At 39.7% G+C, this 24,350-nt stretch overlaps 1 protein-coding gene across 2 annotated transcripts in view; it reads right to left on the bottom strand.

Annotated features, from left to right (window-relative positions):
* Eps15 (epidermal growth factor receptor pathway substrate 15) overlaps positions 1-18,291 on the bottom strand; it is a 119,551-nt gene extending 101,260 nt beyond the window's left edge. For both annotated transcript variants that reach the window (XM_048351290.1, XM_048351291.1), the window contains exon 1: positions 18,199-18,291. In XM_048351290.1, the coding sequence (XP_048207247.1) occupies positions 18,199-18,231 (33 nt within the window). In that variant the 5' untranslated portion in view covers positions 18,232-18,291. The remainder of the gene's footprint in view (positions 1-18,198) is intronic.
* Positions 18,292-24,350: the final 6,059 nt, after the last annotated feature.

The following is a 24,350-nucleotide window of genomic DNA, read 5'->3' on the forward strand; positions in this document are numbered from 1 at the left end:
TAGTTCTGGCTTTTTGGTGGTTAACTGGAAGTAAGAGTCTCATGACCTTGCCTGCCCAGGCTGGTTTTGAACCATCCTCTTCCCTCTCAGCCTCCTGTATAGCCAGGATTACAAGCATGAGCTACTAGCACTCAGCTTTTTATGTTAAATTCTAATGTCAAGTGAGCTCAGACAAACCATACATATAGCCTTTGCAATCCAATAAATTAACTTAATTCTTTCAAAATAGTGTGTTTGACATTGTTGCTGCTAAACTTATTGCTGTTGTCTTCAAGATCTTAAAAACATAAACTAAAATCACTCAAGTTTGAAAACTCAAAGATATACATTAAAAATTAATTTACACAGCAAATACTACATATAACTGCAGAAGTGAATTCAGCAAGTGGTATATCAAAATTTCAATTGTATTGATTATAATTGATATAGATATATTTGTACCCAATCAATGAATATATGCCTAAGCAATGAAAAAGGTCTTTATAAAGACCACATAGGAATATACCTATGTATGTTAAGACAAGATACAAAAATAAATATATCTGTATATGCATGTGAATAAGATTACAACCACATTTTTTTTTTTTACTGACTCAGTGATTTTTAATTGGTAAGTATGGAGGGCCATTCTAAAGATAATAGTGAACATAAAAAGAATAATCTGATTATAAAATGAATATCAGTCTGTAGTCTTTCACACTGTTTATAGTTGAAAATGATAGTGGAGATGTTATGTTTTCCAATAGAGGAAGAGTTTTGATACACTGACAATAAATCTTTAATCGTTCCTTTGTAGACTATCATGAAGACTTGGGTCATGGGGGCCTCTCATGCCACCATCATGAGGAAACTCTTCCGCTCTGCCACCATCTCAAGAGAGCTGTTGGCTTCATTACAACCACATTTAACAACATAAAAAAGATCAAAAGCCCTAAAATCAAAACATGCAGTCATGATTTATCTTATTGCTATTTTTCTTCATGTTCCAAGTTTCCTTTAATGAATAAAAGATTTTTAAATGAAAAATATTTAAAGGAATATTTATATGAAATCTGTATACAAATACAGTGATAAAAGCAATTATATGTACTGTCTCCTATATCCAAACACTGTATTTCTTGGTGAGATCGGTTCTAGATATCCTGTAGATACCAAAATCTCCAGATGTTCTAGTCCCTTTATAAAATGATGCTGTATCTCTGCACATCCTCTTATACACTTAAAATAATCTCTAGATTACTTATATCTAATATAAATGCTATATAGTTGTTACATTATACTGTACAGAAAACAGTAACAAGGAAAGTATTTTTGATCCACAGTTTGAATCTATGTATGAAGAACCTGCAGGTATGGAGAGCCAATTGTATAGACATCACACATAAGGAAATGGAAGCTTAAAATAGTTTAAGTAAATCACAGTCACCCAGAGATGGAACAAAGGGCAGAACCATAATTCATCCAGGATTCAAATATAAATCCAAAAAATAAGTCTAATGCCTTTCCCACTATTTAAAATTTCTTAGTCCACTAGGATGAGCATCTTAATATTTTTCCAAAGCAAGAAGTACACAAAATATTGTGCATGCTATTTTACAATACAGGACAGACATTGGGGCTTAAAACTCAGAGCCTTGTGCTTTTTTTTTTTTTTTTTTTTGCCAGTCCTGGGCCTTGGACTCAGGGCCTGAGCACTGTCCCTGGCTTCTTTATGCTCAAGGCTGGCACTCTGCCACTTGAGTCACAGAGCCACTTCTGGCAATTTTCTGTATATGTGGTGCTGGGGAATCGAACCCAGGGCTTCATGTATACGAGGCAAGCGCTCTTGCCACTAGGCTATATCCCCAGCCCCAGCCTTGTGCTCTTATTAGGTTTTCACTCAAGGCTAGTACTCTACCACTTGAGCCACACCCTCACTTCCACTTTTTATTGGCTAACTGAGTTTCATAGACTTTTCTGCTCTGGTTGACTTTGAATTACTATCCTCCAGATCTCATCCTCTTGAGTAGCTAAAATTATAGGAGTCTCCAGTGTCCAAATACAAAGTTAAACTTCTCAACAGAAAGAGGCTCCCAATGTCTGAAACTCAAGTTAGAAATGTTTCATTACCAAAAGAAAAAACTATAAAAAACAAAACACAATAAAAATGAACTCTATATTCACAGTTAGACCCTATCCACAAAAACACAATTTGACTTGAATCAAATGCTTTCTCTGTTTTGTGTTGTCTTTTTTTCTTTTTCTTTTGTGTGGGGATATCAAAGTGACCTCATACATGCTAGGTAAGCTAGCTATACTGAGCTAATGTGCCTTTTAAGTACAACATAAATTATCTTGAAAATTGTAAATAATTTAAATTTTAAATCATCACCAAAAGTTCTATCAAGATCAAAGGTCATATCTATAGTATTTCAGTGCCTTATTTCTACTATCTTTCATCACCCCAGGTAAGTGTCACGATTTCATTCTGAATAGTTCATTTTCCTTTCATATCAACAGAGGAATGTGATATTATGTGGATGCTCATTTTGACTGGAATACTGTCAATAACTACTTGTTGCAAAACAACAGGCTTAGAAAATAGATGTGCCATAGTCAAGTTTAACTCTGAGCAAATAATATAGAAGACTGATTTCTACTTGTAGAAAAATTACAAATTAAGTGAAATACATCTAAATCAGCTAAAAAGATATAGTACTTAAAAAGATTTTAAGACAATTAGTCCTCTTCTTATCAATAGCAGCATGAGAATGGTTTCTTCCCTTTCAGGACCTTAATACTTAACACATTGGATAGAATTGTTTCACCACTAAAGTAAGACCAAGAAACAGAGAAATCACATAAAACTAAGCTCATGATTTCAGAGTGCCTTATTTTAAGTTTTTTTAAGCTTAACATCTATACATAATAATCATGGCTCATGGAAAGTTTAAGGTTTATAAACATAACCCCAGGAAACGTGGTAATTTCTGGAGATTATGTTTTATTGCCACAACTGAGAATACTGTACCAGCACCACATGGATAGGAATGCTGCAACACAGCCCACACTGAACAGCCTCTCACGATAATTATTCAGGCAAATTGGTCATGGTGTTGCATGCACACCTGGAATCTCAGCACTCAGGAGACTGACCAAGAGGATTACAAGTTCAAGGCCAGCCTGGCCTTGTCTAAAATCTTGTCTAAAAAACAAAACCAAACAAAAAGAAATCAAGAATTATTTGGTCCAAAATGTCACGATTGCCAAGGTTGAAAGCATTCTCTGTCCCAGAACTAAAAAAAAAAAAATGCTCTTGTCCCAACATTTTGGGTCAGACTCTAGATTTTTACTGTAGATTTAACAAAGAAAAAGCAACATGATAATTTCAAATGGGAAACTACTGGTACTATTAAATTCTCACTGTAAAATCCACAGCTTAAAAGGAAAGAAAGTTAAGCTTGTTTTTCTTTACGTAGTTGCACCACACAAAAATAAGTTTATTTTGAATTTCTGTACTGGAAGAATTACTTAATGTTACAAAACAGTTTCTTCCACCTATCAAAACAGCAGGTGTAGCCATCCTGATCTCAGACAAGCTGGACTTTTCATTAAAATAAACTCAAAAAGACAAAGAAGGACACTACATTTTAATACAAGGAAAAATCCAGAATCAAGACATCACAGTGATAAATGTATACTCACCGAACAAAAGAGGCCCCACATATGTCAAGCAAATTCTCACAGAATTACAGAGCAAGATAGATGCAAACACAATCATAGTAGGTGACTTTAATACCCCACTCTCTCCAAGAGACAGATCCAACACCCAGAGGATCAGCAAGGGAGCTGAGAACCTAAGTAACACCATATCCTAAATGGATCTGACAGATCTATACAGAATCTTCCACCCTACAGAGACCCAATACACCTTTTTCTCAGCAGCACATTGATCATACTCCAAAACAGACCATATCATAGCCCACACAAAGAACCTCAGCAAATACAAAAGTATTGACATCATCCCATGTATTATATCTGATCACAGTAGATTAAAGGTAACCCTCAATAACAATGGTTACCACAGAGGCTATACACATTCTCGGAGGCTAAACCCCATACTGTTATCCAACACATGGGCCACAGACCAAATTAAAGATGAAATCAACGAATTCATAAGCCACAATGACAATGAAAATACATCACAAAGGAACCTATGGGACACAGCTAAGGCAGTACTGAGGGGCAAGATCATTGCCCTCAGCACTCACATTAAAAGAATGGAAGCAGAGCAGGTGAATAACCTCACGATGAAACTAAAACAACTGGAGAAACAAGAAATGACCGAATCTAAAATGACTAGGAGGGGAGAGATCACAAAGATTAAAGAGATAAATCTGATTGAAAATAGAAAGACCATTCAACAAATAAATAAGACTAAAAGCTGGTTCTTTGAGAAAATAAATAAAATTGACAGACCCCTCGCAAGACTTACAAAAGAAAGAAGAGACTCATATATGTAAAACCAGGGACTCCACCGGAAAAATTACAACAAGTACACACGATATTCAAACAACCATAAGGAGCTATTTCCAGAACCTCTATTCAGTAAAAAACAATAATTTTACAGAAATGAATCAATTCTTAGAGAAGTATAAACTCCCCAAACTGAACCAAGAAGAAATAAATCAACTAAATAAACCAATAACTTACAGTGAGATACAGGAGGTAATCAAGAACCTCCCAACAAAGAAAAGCCCAGGCCAAGATGGATTCACCAACTAATTCTACAAAACCTTTAGTGAGGAGCTAATACCAATACTCCTCAAACTCTTCCGCGAAATAGAAACAGAGGGAGAAATCCCAAACTCATTCTATGAAGCTAATATCATACTCATTCCCAAACCAGACAAAGACCCAACAAAAAAAGAGAACTACAGACGAATATCACTAATGAACACAGATGCAAAGCTCCTCAATAAAATATTAGCTAACAGGATCCAGAAACTGATCAAGAAAATTATACATCATGACCAAGTAGGCTTCATCCCACAGTCACAAGGATGGTTCAACATCCGTAAATCAATCAACATAATTCACCACATAAACAGAACTGAAATCAAGAATCACACTGTTATCTCAGTCGATGCCCAAAAAGCCTTTGACAAAATACAACATCCAACTTATTAAAAGCTTTGGAGAGAGCAGGAATAGATGGAACATTCCTCAAAACAATAAAAGCCACATACAACAGACCAACTGCTAACATCATATTAAATGGAGAGAAACTTAAATCATTCCCCCTAAACTCAGGAACAAGACAAGGATGGCCATTCTCCCCACTTCTTTTCAACATAGTGCTGGAATCCCTAGCCATAGCAATAAGACAAGAGGAGACATCAAAGGGATCCACATCGGCAAAGAAGAAATCAAGTTATCCCTATTCACAGACGACATGATCTTATATCTGAAGGACCCAAAAAACTCAGTCCCCAAGGGCTGGGGATATAGCCTAGTGGCAAGAGTGCCTGCCTCGGGTACACGAGGCCCTAGGTTCGATTCCCCAGCACCACATATGCAGAAAACGGCCAGAAGCGGCGCTGTGGCTCAAGTGGCAGAGTGCTAGCCTTGAGCAAGAAGAAGCCAGGGACAGTGCTCAGGCCCTGAGTCCAAGGCCCAGGACTGGCCAAAAAAAAAAAAAAAAAACTCAGTCCCCAAACTCCTACACCTAATAAACCATCTTGGCAAAGTAGCAGGCTACAAAATCAATCCACAAAAGTCAGCTGCTTTTCTGTACACCAGCAATATACAAGCAGCAAAGGAAATTATGGAAATAATTCCTTTTACAGTAGCCAAAAAAAGAATAAAGTACCTAGGGATCAACCTCACCAAGGACGTGACGGACCTATTTAATGAAAACTATAAAAATCTAATAAGGGAAATCAAAGAAGACACAAGGAGATGGAAAGACCTCCCATGCTCATGGGTAGGCAGAATCAATATAGTGAAAATGGCCATATTGCCCAAATTGTTATACAAATTCAATGCAATCCCTATCAAAATCCCAGTCACATTCTTCACTGAAATAGAGAAAGCAATCCATAAATTCATATGGAACAGCAAAAGACCTAGAATAGCCAAAGCAATTCTAGGCAAAAAAAGCAGTGCAGGAGGTATCACAATACCAGACTTCAAGCTCTACTACAGGGCCATCATAACAAAAACAGCCTGGTATTGGTATAAAAACAGATCGGAAGACCAATGGATTAGGATTGAAAATCCAGAAATAAAACCACACTTACAGTCAGCTGATATTCAACAAAGGAGCTAAAGACATACAATGGAATAAACAGAGCCTCTTCAACTACTGGTGCTGGGAGAACTGGGCAGCCATATGCAGAAAACTCAAAGTAGACCCAAGCCTATCACCATGCACCAAGATCAACTCAAAATGGATCAAGGACCTTAATATCAGACCTGAATCCTTGAAACTACTGAAGGACAGAGTAGGAAAGGCGCTAGAACTTATAGGCACAGGAAGGAACTTCCTGAATATAGTCCCAGGGGCACAACAAATAGGGGAGAGACTCGACAAATGGACTACAAATTAAAAAGTTTCTGCACAGCTAAGGACATAGCCACCAAAACAGAAAGACAGTCAACCATATGGGAAAGGATCTTTACCAGCACAGCAACAGACAAAGGCCTAATATCTGTCATCTACAGAGAATTCAAAAAACTAAGTCCTAACAAGCCCAATAAACCAATTAGGAAATGGGCAAAGGAGCTAAAGAGAGATTTCACAAGAGAAGAAATAAAAATGGCAAAGAAACATATGAGGAAATGTTCAACATCCCTGGTAGTAAAGGAAATGCAAATAAAAACAACCCTGAGATACCACAAAACAGTTTCTTCTACCTTATTTCTTACTTTTGTACAAAATTTTCAAAGTTCACAATTATGTAATAGAAAAGCACAGCATATGATACAGGGTATGAAACCAAAGACTTAACAAATTAGAAAACTACAGGAAGGGTAAAAACTATTTACTGAAAGCCACTTTTTTTTTTTTTGTTGTCAGTCCTGGGGCTTGAACTCAGGGCCTGAGCACTGCCTCTGGCTTTTTTTTGCTCAAGGCTAGCACTCTACCACTTGAGCCACAGCGCCACCTCCAGCTTTTTCTATATATGTGGTGCTGAGAAATCGAACCCAGGGTTTCATGTATATGAGGCAAGCAGTCTACCACTAGGCCATATTCCCAGCCCTATCTTTTTTTTTTTTTAATTCATCAGCTTACTCTGTAATTACAACATACCTAAGTGGCCATAATTTATTTCTACTACACACATGAACAACTGAGCCTCACAGATCAAGCAATGCCCAAGATCACAGAGCTATTTATTTAGAGACCAAATAGGAATCTCTTATGGGTACATTATTCTGCCTCTGCTCCTGAAATTTAAAAGTCTAGATTTAGAGCTGGGTATGACATTTGGGAGGCTGAGGCAGAAGGATCATCAGCCAAGGCCAACCTGGACTACACAGTGAGCTTTAGATCAGCCTAGACTGCATAGTGAAACTTTGCCACCAAAAAGAAGGAAAAAACAATATGGGGCCAATGGTCTAGCTAAATAGTAAAGTGCTTGCCTAGCACATTGGAGGCCCTGGGTGTCACTGTCAGCAATGCCAAAAATAAATAAATAAATCTAAATTTGGCAGAAGCTCTAAGAGAAAATAGTACGAATTTTAAACACATAAAACTGAAATATTTATACATAGTGCAAATGCCAAAAAATTAAGAGAAAAATATTTGCAAACAATTTTGCAAAGAAAGCCAGGGAAAGTGACTCACACTTGTAATCCCAGCTACTCAGGAGGCATATAGCAGTTCAAAACCAGTTGGGAAAAATAGTTAGTGAGAACCCATTTCAACTATTGGGTGTAGTGATACATGCCTGTCATCTTAAGTATGCATAAACAGGAGAATCACAGACCAAGCCAGCCTGGATTCAAAAAAAAAAAAAGAGGGCTGGGGATATAGCCTAGTGGCAAGAGTGCCTGCCTCATATACACGAGGCCCTAGGTTCGATTCCCCAGCACCACATATACAGAAAACGGCCAGAAGCGGCGCTGTGGCTCAAGTGGCAGAGTGCTAGCCTTGAGCGGGAAGAAGCCAGGGACAGTCTGTGCTCAGGCCCTGAGTCCAAGGCCCAGGACTGGCCAAAAAAAAAAAAAAAGATCTTATTTCCAAAATACTGAAGACGGGCAAGGGGTATGGCTCAAGTAGAAAAGCACCTGCCCTGGCAAATATGAGGCCCTGATTTCAAACCCAAGTACTAGAAACAAAAATTTAAAAATATAAGTCAGTCAGAAAGATGACCAAAATATAACAGAAAGTCACACAGAAGTACCAAATAGGCATTTTTCCTTTTTTAAAAATCAAGTAGTTGTACAAAAGGGTTACAATTCCATACGTCAGGTTATGAGTACAATGCTTTTTTTTTTTTTTTCCTTTTTTTTTATGTGGTACTGAGGAATTGAACCCAGGACTTCATGCATGCTAGACAAGCACTCTACCGCTAGGCCATATTCTAAGCCACTACAATGCTTCTTGATTAGTATCACCCCTTCCTTCCTTCTCACCCATTTTGCCCCATCCATACCCTCTAGTTACATTTCATTTTTACTTCATTTTTTACATAATGTACATTGAAAATAATGATATTCGCTCGCCCTTCCTCCCTCCATTCCTATGTCCACCCCTTTGCCAACCACCCAAAACTTATTTCCACTTCCTTATATTTCTTTTGATAAACAGTACATTAATTGTTCAGGAAACCCAAATAAGTATTCTGAAAAAAAAAAGTAAAAAACAGAAAATACAAATAGCCAAAGAAAATGAGTTCAACCTTACCCATAATTAAAGAAATGACAATAAAATACCATATTTATGTCATATTGACAGTGATTAAAAAAATTTTATAGGAAGTGGCTCTGTGGCTCCAGTGATAGGGCACTAGCCTTAAGCAAAAGAAGTTTAATGATAGTGCTCAGGCCCAGAGTTTAGACCACAGGACCTGCAATAAGAATAAGAAGAATAAGAATATACTATGGAAGAACTCTCAAACACCATTACTGGTACATTTCTCAGTACAAATTAACATTAAAAATATCCTCTGACCCAACAATCACACCGGCTAAAAATGAATCCACAAACATACAGGTATGTAAAAGAATATTCACTTCAATACTGCTGACAATAAGATTGGGAACAATATTAACAATTAGCTTAAAAAATTAAGTATATTCATATGCAGATTACCCTGATATATCTTAAAATGAAGGGCATCTACATGTGCTGATATATATCAGAGGCTGGAAATATGGCCTAGTGGCAAGAGTGCCTGCCTCGTATACATGAAGCCCTGGGTTCAATTCATCAGCACCACATATATAGAAAATGGCCAGAAGTGGCACTGTGGCTCAAGTGGCAGAGTGCTAGCCTTGAGCCAGGGACAGTGCTCAGGCCCTGAGTTCAAGACCCAAGACTGGCAAAAAAAAAAAATGTTATAGAACAGATCAGATGACATAAAAATAGAAAGAACAAATTACAAAACACTAGGAGGTAACAAACAAAGAAATGTATCCAATGCCTAATGTATGAAACTGTAACCACTCTGTATATCAGTTTGACAACGAAAATTTAAAAAAAAAAAGCATATTGCAAAACACTAAGCAGTTTTCTCAAAACAAAGCATATACATAAACAGACTATATAGAAAATCACCATGCAAAACCATTTGGTGTAAACCAACTGAACAACTAATGGGGGGCGAGGAGGGGAAGAGGGAGGGGGAATGAGGGAGGAGGTAACAAATAGTACAAGAAATGTACCCATGGCCTAACGTATGAAACTATAACCCCTCTGTATATCACTTGGACAATAAATAAGTAATTTTTTTTTTAAATCACCTAAGAAACTGCCAAATGGCTGCCTGAGAAAGAGACTGAGGGTCTATAGCAAAATTTTTCACAATTTTTTCCTAAATGTGGATTCAAGCTTTCTCTTACTTCTGACTATAAAACTCAAGCTCCAAATCCTAAGCCTTACTAACCTCCAATTTTAAATGATAACAATAATTAAAGAGCATAAAATACTTTGTAAATTATAAAGGACACAAAATTATAAATTAATTCTCTAACTGAATTCTCCAAACCAATTATAAAAACTATTACCATTCCTCTGACTAATGTGACTAAGCCTACAGATGAGAGAATGTTTAAAATGAGATATGCTGGGTGTGGTGATATACTCTGTAATTGTACAACTCAGGAGGCAAACACAGAGGCCAGCCTGAGCTACATTGTAAGACCCAAGCTCAAAATCAAAAATACAAAAGCAAAACAACAAAAAACCCAACCACAAAAGAAGGACAGGGTATAGAACTTGCCTAGCATATACAAGGCCCTGGTTTGGTCCCAACAAACACAGGCACACACAAAACAAACAAATCAAAAGCCAGAAAGAAAGAAACTCAAGTACAGATGCAACCTTAGAAAAGCTTTACTTTAGTAGTTATTTACTTCAACTTGAATGAGTAAACTTTCAAAATACTATAATATTAAGTGCTAGAGCCAATGGCTAATACCAGTAACAATGGCTCACACTTGTAATCCAAGCATTCAGGTAACTGAGTCCTGGAGGATGGCTATTCCAAGCCAGCTGGGGCAACAAAAGCCCATCTACGATTAACCAGCAAAACACAGGGCTGAAAGTATGGCTCAAGTTGTAGAGTGCCAGCTGTGGGCAAATAATAAAAAATAAATAAAAAGGCCCTGAGCTGTGAGTAAATTGTAACTCAACAATTGAACTTCAGTTCAAACAAGGGGCTGGGAATATGGCCTAATGGCAAGAGCACTTGCCTTGTATACATGAAGCCCTGGGTTCGATTCCCCAGCACCACATATATAGAAAATGCCCAGAAGTGGCGCTGTGGCTCAAGTGGCAGAGTGCTAGCCTTGAGCAAAAAGAAGCCAGGGGCAGTGCTCAGGCCCTGAGTACAAGGCCCAGAACTGGCAGAAAAAAAAAAGTTCAAACAAGGCCCTGAGCCCAGATACTGGCACAAAAAGGGAAAAAAAAGAAAAGAAATGCTAAGTCAGAAGGATAGGTACATACCCCAGTAGCAGGGTACCTGCCTAGCAAGTACAAGGCCCTGAAGTAAAATCCCAGAATCCAAAACAGAAGAAAACAATAAATGCCAAATAGTTGATTATAGAAAAAAACAACAACAGGCTATTATAATAAAGTAAATAAAAATTATTAACACATTATTTTAAAATCTTATGGTAGGACTGGGAATATGGCCTAGTGGCAAGAGTGCTTGCCTCCTATACATGAAGCCCTGGGTTCAATTCCCCAGCAGCACATATACAGAAAATGGCCAGAAGTGGTGCTGTGGCTCAAGTGGCAGAGTGCTAGCCTTGAGCAAAAAGAAGCTCAGTCCCTGAGTCCAAGGCCCAGGACTGGCAAATTAATACACACACACACACACACACACACACACACACACACACACACACAGCAAAAATTACCTTTAGACTATGTATAAAAGATATACATGAAATATAATTTCATGTGTAGACTTGATGCCTATTCTGATATCTCATTATGCATATGAAATATTTCAAAATCTAAAATAATTCAAAACCCATAACACTTCTAGTGTTTTGTATGTTGTAGTCTGTTTTCTATTGCCATAATAAAATAGCAAAAAAAAAAATCTTATGGTAGTTCTATGTTTAGTTTTTTGAAAAACCTCCATACTGCTTCCCAAAGTGGTTGAACACGTTTGCATTCCCACCAACAGTGAATAGGATTCCCTTTTGCCCACATTCACACCAACATCCATTATTGTTTGTATTCTTCATGATGACCATTTTAATTGGGGTGCCCTAGAAGCTGTTGTGATTTGCATTTCCTTTATGGCCAGTGATGTTAAGCAAATACTGATGTGTCTGTTGGCCATTTTTTGTGTGTGTCCCAGTCCTGAGGCTTAAACATAGAGAGCCTTAGTGCTGTCGTGAGCTTTTTTTGTACTCGAGGATAGCACTCTACCATTTTGAGCCATAGCTCCATTTCTGGCTTTTTGGTAGTTAATTGGAGATAAGAGTCTCAAGTACTTTCCTGCCAGGGCTGGCTTTGAAGCCTCCTGAGTGGCTAGGATTACAAGCATGAGCCACCTACCTGACTTGTTGGTCATTTTTACTTCTTCAGAGAAGTCTCTATTTAGCTTATCAACCCATTTATTAACTGGATGGTTCTTAATTCTACACTCTTGGACATTTATCCAAAAGATTACAAACTAGGATACAATAAAGCCACCGGCACAACCATGTTCACTGTAGCCAAGGGATGGTACTCAATGAGCCAATGGATCAAGAAAATATGGTGTATATATACACAACAGAATGTTACTCATCCATTACAAAGGATGATATTGCATTATTTGCGAAGAAATGTTAGTACTTGGAAAAATTATGTTAAGTGAAGTAAATCAGGCTCAGAGCGACAAAAGTTGCATAGCAACACCTTTGTACAACTACTTAAAGATAATAAAATATTTTTTAAAACATTTCAAATCCCCACCCCCACCCCCAAAAATAGAATTCTCAGTGTTTTTTCTTGGTGTGTTTCTCCTAAATATGCTTAAAAGATCATCTATCTAAATACAATTTGTCTACCTTACTGTAATATAGCATTCCATTTATAATATTCCTGACTATTAAATACTAATTTTTAATAGAAGTGCATCTTGTTGTTGTTGAGGTTCAAGTGCTCTTTAAGAGTTCAAGCTCTTTAAAATGAAATTTCAATAAGCTGGGAATATGGTGTAGCGGTAGAGTGCACGAAGCCCTGGGTTTGATTCCTCAGCACCACACAAACAGAAAAAGTCAGAAGTGGCGCTGTGGCTCAAGAGGTAGAATGCTAGCCTTGAGGAAAAAAGAAGACAGGGACAATGCTCAGGCCCAGAGTCCAAGCCCCAGTCCTGGTGAAAATAAATAAATAAAATGAAATTTCAAGTATATGGCTTTGTCTAATGAATTCTGCTCTGCTTTTCTGTTTATTATTTTCTACCAATTCGCCAAGTAGCCAGCTCTCTGTCAAGCCATATTCCTGTGTTTTTCAGAGTTATAATCTTATTAAGCTAAATACACACAAAGAAGTATATAAAATGTTATATATTATCTTTAAAAATGATGTAAAACACCCTAGATTGAGCTCTTAAAATAGGACTACTAAAAATAAGAGAGATTCACTGCTATGGACGTTCAATCTTTTTCTGCTACAGGATAGTCTTGTTATTAGCATTTGGTCTGCAAACAGAATGAAAACAAAGGAATGCACTCTTAGATTATTCCTGGGAGACTACTGAACAAATCCAACTGTTCCTAATTAATTTTAACTATGGTAACCCCTCCCAAATACTGAACATTCCAAACCATTTTTGAGAATGGTTAGAGATTTCCTGAGTATATTGGATCATAATTACAGGCAAAAAGAAAAATATCACTAATGTGCCTTTCCCATAATAGGAACTGAAGTATCTATCATGTTGACTAAAATATCCCTCTTCTGGTTCTGAAAACACAAAGTAATGCTCTTCCCTGTGCATCTGCAGTTATGAATGTTAGCCCAGTAAGGGGACATGTTCATTACCAAAAATGATGTATTTTTAAATAAAATTTAAAATAAATACCAGAAAGTGGAGTTATGGAAAATGTTCTCCTCTCATTTCCAAGTTTACTGTAATGCAGTTGTATTACACTTTCAACTTTGAAAAAAGCATTAATCCTAGCATTGGGAGGCTGAGACAGTAAGATTTCAAAATCGAAGCCAGCCTGGACTATATAAGGAAACCCTGTGTCAAAGAAACCAGCCAACAAACAATATAAAGTAGTTTATACTATTTATTGTTTTGGATTTACATACTGGAATTTCTTTAGTAAATCTCAATTAATAGCTTCTTAAAAAATCATGCCAAGCCTCTAGTATGCCAGGAAGTATAACAGCTTTGTAGTTCTACAGATCTTAAGTTCAAAATCTTAGGTCTATCATTTACTAGCTTTTAAATTATTACCTCTATTTGTAGAATGGATTGATAGATTAAGTAAAATTCCTGACAAAAAGTAACAAAGAGAAGCTCACAATAATTTATTAGGGATATGGACATTATAGGAAGATACACAATCAGAAAAGTTTAAAAAGAAAGCAATACATGCCTTTTTTTGTAATCTGTTGCTATAAGCAAGTATCCAGATCTTTCTCATTCAAATTTTACTATAACTAGGAAAAAACAAAAAAAACCCAGAACATCTCATGAATTCAACTGAAGTTAAAAAACACTGAGGCTATCCAGTACTAAATTTACCTTAATAAAGTATGTAAGTCGGGGGCTGGGGATATAGCCTAGTGGCAAGAGTGCCTGCCTCGGATACACGAGGCCCTAGGTTCGATTCCCCAGCACCACATATACAGAAAACGGCCAGAAGCGGCGCTGTGGCTCAAGTGGCAGAGTGCTAGCCTTGAGCAGGAAGAAGCCAGGGACAGTGCTCAGGCCCTGAGTCCAAGGCCCAGGACTGGCCAAAAAAAAAAAAAAATAATAATAATAATAATAAAGTATGTAAGTCGGGCTGGAAACATGGCCTAGTGGCAAGTGTGCTTGCTTCATATACATTAAACTCTGGGTTCGATTCCTCAGCACCACAGATACAGAAAACGGCCAGGAGTGGTGCTTGGCTCAAGTGGCAGAGTGCTAGCCTTGAGCAAAAAGAAGCCAGGGACAGTGCTCAGGCCCTGAGTTCAAGACCCAGAACTGGCAAAAAAAAAAAAGTCTGTAAGTCATAGGATATGATCTATCAAATAGAATGTGATCTATCAATTAGGGGCTGGGGATATGGCCTAGTGGCAAGAGCGCTTGCCTCGTATACATGAAGCCCTGGGTTCAATTCCCCAGCACCACATATATAGAAAATGGCCAGAAGTGATGCTGTGGCTCAAGTGGCAGAGTGCTAGCCTTGAGCAAAAAGAAGCCAGGGACAGTGCTCAGGCCCTGAGTTCAAGGCCCAGGACTGGCCAAAAAAAAAAAAATAGAATGTTAGAATGTAAAGGTCTAATTAGCTAATTCAAACTCCCTTATTAGAAGTTCTATTTTTTGTCCCCAAGCTCCAAAAATTGTTATTATTTGCTCATTAGCATATCCTTGGTGGCATGAATAATGCCACCAAGGATAATGAATGCTCAATAAATATTTGTTGAGTAAATTTTTTAAAAACTGAGAACTGGAGACTTCACTCAATGTCACTGCTATTATCAAATTGGGATTGGGACTTGAACTGTATCTCAATATAGTATTCTCTCATCATTGCAATCATTTATTTGGGTGATGGGAAGTTAAGACAATCAGCAGTCGGAGAAGAGGATTTTTTTTTTTTTTTTTTTTTTTTTTTGGCCAGTCCTGGGCCTTGGGCTCAGGGCCTGAGCACTGTCCCTGGCTTCTTTTTGCTCAAGGCTAGCACTCTGCCACTTGAGCCACAGAGCCACTTCTGGCCATTTTCTATATATGTTTGTTTTTAATTTTATTTTTTTGTTTATATGATACTAAGGAATCAAACCTAGGGCCTCATGCATGCTAGGCAAGCACTCTACCACTTAAGCTACATTCCCAGCCCCAGAGAAGAGGATATTTTAAATATTTTTAAATTTAAACATCTTTTAAATATTCCCCTTAAAGTGTCAGTTTTATTTAATTGACAAAGGCCAAGAAATTGTAAAGACAATCTCAGAACAGTGCCTTACATCTAATAGGTACAAGATTTCCCTTGCTGGGGGCACTATGGCCCAGGTACCTGGAATAGGCAAGAGGATAACTTGAGCCCAAGAGTTCAAAGGCAACATAGCTATATCACCACTGATGCCCCATACTCCTCGCTAACCCTTAGGGGAGGAGGGGGAAAGTCCCTGCTCTCAAGGGTCTCTCACTTAAGTAGGCCTAAATCTGAGTGTGTGTGTGTGTGTGTGTGTAAAAAAAGTGGGAGGAGAAACAGAAAGTGACATAAACCAATAATGAATGTAAAACTAAGCTAAGCTGGGCTCAAGAAGTTAAAAAAACTTTTACAGTTAATTTTTTTAAATTGAAACTAAACTTAAGAATCACACAATTTTACATTTTGAGAGAAGAAAGTACATGGGGAATTATTAACAATTAGGTTCTTTTCTCCTGCGGTGTTACACTATAATCTTATTGCCTCTTAAAGTCAAAACATTCTTAATTTACTTATTTTAATTTCCAATACAAATTCATATCCTTCTCTCAACCAATACTACTTCCTTACTGTACACTGTTTACTCTGGATACATGTTAATAACCTAAGTATATAACCGCAAGAATACATGTAAATTATTTAAGTGACTATAAAAGTGACAGGGCCTGAACCAAATCTCCAGGGATAAATGAAAGTAAACAGAAACTTAAAACACAGAATTAACTAGGGGGAGGGGGAGAAGTAGTCACAAAACTGAGAGGCAATTCTACACAAGTCTTTAAGAGAACAAAATCTTTAGGAGGGGAAAACTGCCAGAATTAGCCAACAGAGCCAGAAACAGCAGCCTGCCAACAGGGATCTTGTTTAATGCGAGTCACTATACCTAGACTCACAGAAAGTGAACACCCAAAAGTCAATGTTTCCATTCCTCAAATTTGAGTTTCAGAAGAACCCTTCCAAACGAACTGATGACCAGGACGAAACCCGTATATTCCATATTAAACCCTTATAGTCCCTGTTATCTGATGGCAGAAACGATATAAATTTGAGAATACACTTTACCTATGATACTTAGAATTTCTGAAAGTTGAATTAGTTATGTGACCTGAGTCATACGTAGAGACATGGAGCTATGTATACATGGGTACACATATTGAAAAAGTGTATATACATGAAGAAAAGGCCTCTCTTGCTGGGGAAATGACTTTTCACTTCATGCCGAACTGATGCCCAAATGCATGTGCCACCCCCAATGGGACTCTCAGTCCAAAAGTGCCCAACAAAAAGGGAGAGGGAGATATTACAAGGCAGGAAGGCTGAGGTGGGCCCGGGTGAGGGGGGTGCACGGCCGGCCAGCTGTGCAGTAAACAAGCTGTGGCCGGGAGGTTGGAATGTGGGCCCTGGAAAGAACTGGCCAGATGTGTGTGGCACCTCATCTTCCTGGAGAGCCCCCAGCTAGGCTTTCCAGCTAAGAGAGGGAGGAAGTAGGCTCACCGAGGGAAAGTTTAGGGCTTTTCTGGGAGGCACAAGTACTGGGCCCTGAAGGAAGCAAAAAGAAAGGGCTTGAGAGGTTTCTGGCGAGGATTCTCCAGGGACCAAGCGATCGCCCCGGTCATCCCCAGCTTTGCCCGACGGCCGCACCTGCTGAGAGATGCGTCCCTGAGGTCCGCTCGGAAGGCGAATAGGTGAGAGCCCCTCCCTGGGTGGGAGAAGTAAGAGTTTGGTTTGGAAAAGCCTGGATGGGGGGCTAGGGGGGTGTCCTGACCCCGAGGTGAACCCGAGCGACAGGGGGAGTGTCGGAGTCCCGGAATTATATAGTTAGCTCTCACCTTGGAAGGGAGGCTGCTGGCTCAGCGGACCACGGGGGAAAGGAGGGCTTCCACCGGACTCCCGCAAGCCGAAGGTCGGCTGGGAGGGCAAGGCTGCCGAGGGGAGGGCGGGGGGGGGGCGGGCGCCCCACCATGGAAACAACTCCTTCGGGGCGAGCCTCCCCCGTCCTCCCCCGGTCGAGCCTCGCGCCAGCTCCACAGGAGCGCACCTGGCGGGCGTCGGGGCCTGGAAGGAGCAACTTCGCGGGCCGGTGAGAGCGGACCGGACGGGAGCCGGCGGGGGGGGGGGGGGGGGGGGGGACTCGCGCCGCGGGGCGCCGGGAGCTGCGGGCGGGAGGGCGGCGCGGGGCGGGGCGGGGCCGGGCGGCCGCGGCGGCGGAGCTCCAGCGGGGGCCCGCAGTCACACACTCCCCCCAGCTAGCCCGCCCGCCCGCCCGCCCGCACACGCCGGCCGCCCCGGCCCGGGCACAGAGACCCGGCGGGTGCGGGAGACCGCGGGCGGTGAGGGTGGGCCCGGGGGCGGGGGTGAGGGGGACACCGGCCGGCCCAGCCCGGCGGGTGGAGTTACCTGTGTCAGAGAGAGCGGGGCAGCCGCAGCCATGGTGTTTCCATCATGCACGGGAGGGGAAGGAAGGACGGGCGACCCGGGCTCGGGGCGGGGAGGAGGCGGAGGGAGCGGCCGTGGGCGAGGCCCGGCGGGAGGGCGGGCGAGCGGGCGGGCGGGCGTCTCTCCCAACTTCGACAACTTCCCTCGGCACGCCGCCCCGCCCCGCCCCGTAGGGGCCCGCCCGCTCGCCGGCCGGCCCCGGCAAGCCGGGGCGGAGCCTAAACCCTGGCACCGGACTTAGTCCCTCTGGACCAGAGCCTGGTCCTGGAGCATGCAAAGGAAAACCCGGTCCGGATATAAAGATAAACCGGACGGGCATTGGTTCCAGATTGTGGGGTGTGAGTGTGTGTGTGTGTGTGTGTGTGTGTGTGTGTGTGTGTACTTTTAAGGTGGTTCACCTACCTACTCTTCAGCTTCTGAAAAAAAAAGAAGAGAGGGGGGAGGGACTTATGCCCAAGGTCCAGGTGGTTTGTGAGGACTAAGTGAAATGATAGTCAATAGTAACAGAGCTTTATCTGTGTGCCACGCTTTGGAATAGAAGCTTTACTTTTGAGCTGTATGAAGGAAGGAACTGAAACAGAAATAAGCTATACAGATGAGGAAGCGGAGTCAAAAATAAGTTTCTTACCACAATTCGTACCGCTGCTTTCATATATATATATATATATATATAATATATATATATATATATATATATATATATATGTAAAGAAGGCTTTAAAAGTCATTTCTTCTCAGAGCAGAGATCTACTTGAGGGGAAGAAGGAATACTTTCCTTGCTGGGTGCCTGGCCCACTTTTGGTTGCTCAATAAAAGAGCACTGGAGAGGGCTGGGGGTGTATCTTAGTGGTAGAATGTGTGCAACAGACCCTGAGTTATATCCCAGACTTCCTTCTTTCTCTGCAGAGTATTTTCTCCAAATCAGAGTAACCTTTCTTCTCTTAATTTACAAAGTCATCATTCCCCTGATAATGACACTTGTCTATTCCCCTAGACTAAGAGATCCTCAATGACAGTGTTTTAAATAGATCTGATTTGTTTTCAGATCTCATTTCCTGCCCATATTAAACACAGCACAGACTATATACTTTCTTATCCTGCCACCCACAATCCGAATCAATTATTTGAAATTCTCATCTGCAGCAGCTCTGTTTATGGGTCACCTACTTCAAGAAGCCTTCTAGAAATGGGAGGAAATAACTGGGAGAGAGCAAAAGAAGGGATGACATTATCCAAAAAGAAACATAATCTTAGCTGGGAATATGGCTTAGTGGTAGAGTGTTTGCCTAGCTAGCATGAAGCCCTGGGTTCAAATCCTTAGTACCACATAACAGAAAAATCTGGAAGTGGTACTGTGGCTCAAGTGGTAGAATGCTAGTCTTGAGCAAAAAGAAGCTCAGGGACAGTGCCCAGGCCCTGAGATCAAGCCCATGACTGGCAAAAGAAAGAAAGAAAGAAAGAAAGAAAGAAAGAAAGAAAGAAAGAAAGAAAGAAAGAAAGAAAGAAAGAAAGAAAGAAAGAAAGAAAGAAAGAAAGAAAGAAAGAAAGAAAGAAAGAAAAAGGAAGGAAGGAAGGAAGGAAGGAACTGTACTCTCTACCTAACTTTTGTAACTGTTACCCTTCTCTATATCACCTTCATAATAACAATAAAAAATTAGGAAGTCTGCACCTCACCTTGCCTTACCTCTGAGTTGCTCTGATATGATTTTTAGTATATTCTGCCTTGTTATAAAAGTTAATTGTAATCTACTGGACTGTCTTTGAAAATAAACAATTTGTTCCCTTCTACATCACAGGAAAGACATAGCCTAACCTCAATATGCGTTTGCCCAAGTTGGTCTTTCTTTCTCAGTCATGATGATCTTCTAGACAACACCCATTTGTGGTGAGAACCATTGCTCTATCAGACCCACACAGTTACCATTATCATGGCAGTCTCTATATGATATATTAGGAGAAACAACTGAATAAGACCTATAATATAGTTAGCTCCACTTCAGTTTTTAGATGATTTTTTCACCAAAGGAAAAAACTCAGAAATGGTCTTAAGAGCTCCTAACTCTACTCAGACCCCTTGGATGAGGTCAGGGAACCAAGTTAGTCAGGTCATTTTGGATCTGTCTGAAGATTCAATAGGGTTTTCCTGGGCTCCTTTTGCTGTTATTCTTTTTAACTCAAGTGAAGCGATACTATTTTCAATTATTCTACTTTTATACATTTGTTAGTATAAACACAGTGGATACTTCTGTACTTTTCTATTTTACATTATCATATTTAAACTTCACAACAACTCTAAAAGGAAGTACTATAATCATCACACTCGCTTTACAAATGAGGTAGTTCAGTGTTACAGAGGTTTTGCCCAAGATTATCAGAATAATAACCAAAGTAGTACTGTACAGTAAAATGGGCAGGGCTCAGACTTCAGAAATTTCCCAGTTCCATTTACTATTAGTTGTATTACTTAAGGTTGTTATGAAATAACTCAAAGTTGTAGATATATAAATGAAGTTAAAAAAAAAAAAAGAAACAAATGCAAGTCAACCAGTTTCTGGTAGCTTATCATCCCAAGGTATATGAAATTGGCAAGATCTCAGGTCCAGGCCAGCTGGGGCAGAAAAATCCTCAAGACTATGTCTCTCTCCACAGAAGCAAAGCTGGACCAAGTGTTATATACCAGCATCGAAGGGAGCCTAAAGTAGACTGATCATAGGTGCACTCCAAGGCTGAAAGCGAGAGCCTATCCTAAAAATAACCTGTGAAAAACAGGGCTAGAAGTGTGGCTCAACAGTATCACACCAGCTGGGCAAGGGTAGGAGCTGAGTTTAAACCCCTGGTGGTTCAGAAACACACAACACAACCCTGAAAATCACAGAGCAAATTCCTTTTACTTGTGTAAGTAAGGGCCACTAAAAGCAGATTCAGGTGGGTTTTGTTTGTTTGACCCCCAGGTCTCTTGTAGAGCACTTATAATGTATAGAAGCTTCTTTTCTTTCTCCACTCATAGGTTTTAGGTTCATTTAATAATTTGACATATATTGGGAGATGGGAGCAAGCCTGTAGGGAAAAGAGGCCCATAGCTTCTGAGTTTGGGTTGGGTTTCTTTTTTTTCTTTTAATGAGACATCAATGACAATTTGCAAATGTGTGTCCCAGATCTCATCAAATCACTGGGTCACGTTCCAAATCTATTTTAATAGAGTAAAATAGAGCTATTGAAAGATATGTCATGATCTACTTCATTTTAACAAGAATGAACTTCATAGGACAGAAAAAAATGCCTATTTTTTTTCTAGGGCAACTTAATGTCTCTAAGCCTTATATTCCTCTTGTGTACTTGGGAGTGACTACAAAAATTAAAGAGCATGCATAAGTAGCCTATGAATCAGTCTGTTCTAGACTAGATATTCAATAAATGATAGCTGTACAACCCCATTCTTCAAAGTCAACATTTAACTCTCCACCCCTTAGGCAATCCTCCAATTACTAAACCTGGTTTCCAGATACATTCTTTTTTTTTTTTTTTTTTTTTTTTTTTGGCCAGTCCTGGGCCTTGGACTCAGGGCCTGAGCACTGTCCCTGGCTTCTGTTTGCTCAAGGCTAGCACTCTGCCACTTGAGCCACAGCACCACTTCTGGCCGTTTTCTACATATGTGGTGCTGGGGAATCGAACCCAGGGCTTCATGTATATGAGGCAAGCACTCTTGCCACTAGGCCATATTCCCAGCCCTCCGGATACATTCTTTGTAGTGGGGTGGGGAGGGATGCTTGAACAATTGACGCATGTATCATTGTCACTGGAAAGGTAGATGCTCCCTAAGTACATAAAATTGTATCTGATAAATTAAATATTGATAATGATAACTAGCAACTGGTGCTTCCATGTGCTTTATTTGTCAGTCACCTTACAGGCTTTCTTTATCTTATTTTACAGAAGAGGTGTTTGTTCAAATTTATAATGCATCATGCAAAGGCTTTCTGATGTGACTCTACATCTCAAATAGAGCATATTGCTGGTATCCTGCAGAAATTAATTGTTCCCTAAAAGACTTGGTAAAATTATACTCGAGTGTGAAAAGCTGAAGATAAAGCTCTGGAATTACAACATTAAACCTGAGATAAGCTTGAAGAAGAAATCTTAAATCACAAACAGCTTTGTTACCAGTTATCAGTCTACTGCATTCTCACCCCACTCCCCAACCTACCTTAAAGGAAATCACAGCTATTTTTATTTCTGTTTTTCAACTTTAGGAGGTAACTCATATCAATGCTTCATAAACACTGTTGCATCCATGAAATTAGTATAAAGTTGAGAAATTCAGGATGAGGGACTGGGAATGTCGCTTAGTGGTAGAGTACTTGCCTAGCATGGGTTCAATTCCTTAGTACCACATGAACAGAAAAAGCCAGAAGTGGTGCTGCTGTGGCTCATGTGGTAGAATGCTAGTGTTGAGCAAAAAGAAGCCCAGGGACAGTGCCCAGGCCCTGAGTTCAAGCCCCAGGACTGGCACAAAAAAAGAAGAAAAATAAAGAGAAATTGCAGGATGATGATTGATTAAAACTCTGGGAAGAGAGAAGTATGAGGAATTCTCTGAATTACAAAGAACCACTTTATATCCATGATTTTTTGAGAAGGACTTTTAAAAAATAAATGGTACTACAATTGTAATAGTAATCCAGAACTCATGCTTCTTAGCTGCTGGTTCATAAATATAGCCCATCATTGTTCATGTTTGCCCAGAGCAGAAAGAATAAGTGAGGCTACACAATAATAACAATTGTGCTAAACAAATAACTGTCCCTGTGCCAGGGTCTGAGCCATGAAAAGAACAAGCAGTAAAAGACTTTAAATGCCACATACACCCAGGGTGTGATGGATAGTTCAAAGTTGTCATCATCACTCCAATTTTCAGTGCCAGGGAATGTCCTAGAAACAGTCTGAATTTAGAACTGGAGGGACCCAACTGGGGCCATTCTTGACTCTACAACTTCTTATTTTTGAAACTTTGGACAAATCAATGAATTATACCAGTCCCTAGTCTCTTTCTCTGTCAATTAAAGGTAATAATAGCAGTTAGTTGTACTATTATGATGACTAAATGAGATTACACATGAAAGCCTGGTACAGAGAAGATACTAGGTAAATGTTAGTTCCCTTTCTTTCCCACTGCCCAAAATGTAGGGTTGAAGTAGCCTGAACAAAAAGAAAAAGAAAAAAGAAAGAAATTACTTCTTAATGGTTTTAGTGGTGTTCCAAGAACTCCTTAATGATTTTTTTTGACGTTTTCTCTATCCTATTAGGAGTATTTATTCAGTGCTATGGAGAAAGGGAGATTGTTATATTTGTGTTCCCCAAATGCATTGGCTTCTAGTGAAAAAGAAAATACAGTGAGAAATGCAGTGAGAAGGCAACTACATTGGCTTATAAAAGCCAATGCAGCTGTACATGTGTCCAATTTCTTTATTTCTTCTCCCTCTCTTAGGAAGGATCCTGGAAACTATCAGAACTCAAAATACTATGGGAAAGAAAATATTTGTAGTCATAACTGCAGGTCCTTTCATCTACAGATTTCAAAGCATTTTCTTCATCAGTAATTACTAGCCCTGTTTAACATGTGAGAATACTGAGACACCATCAAATTAAGAAGCTTGTCCTAAATCACAAGGCAAGTCAGAGGATGAGCTACAGACAGAACAAAGTCATCCGGTTTGCTAGCCTTGGGCTGTAAAGTAGGGCACATGAGAATCAATAGAAGCTTCAAGGATTGAGAAGAAATGCACAGGACAGCGATAGGAGCATGCGCTTCAGAGTCAAATTTGGCTTCAAGTTTCAGCTAAGCCCCTTACTGGCTGCATACCTTCAATCAAATCACAAACTAAGTCTTGGCTCCCCTATCTGTAGAATATGAAAAAGCCTAGTGTAGTGTCTAGTACTTTGCAGATGCTGATAATGTTGAATCATGTGGTTGGGAAAACCCAAGACAGCCCTCTCACACACATATAATGACAAACAGACAACTCTTTCAGTTGAAGATTTTTTTTTCGCCATAGACACAGTTGTGTCTAAGCTTAAAACCATGACTGTGTACTGAACATGTCACATTATAGCACAAT

This window comes from Perognathus longimembris, chromosome 7 (genome assembly GCF_023159225.1).
Source record: "Perognathus longimembris pacificus isolate PPM17 chromosome 7, ASM2315922v1, whole genome shotgun sequence".
In the NCBI taxonomy this organism is placed as follows: domain Eukaryota; kingdom Metazoa; phylum Chordata; class Mammalia; order Rodentia; family Heteromyidae; genus Perognathus; species Perognathus longimembris.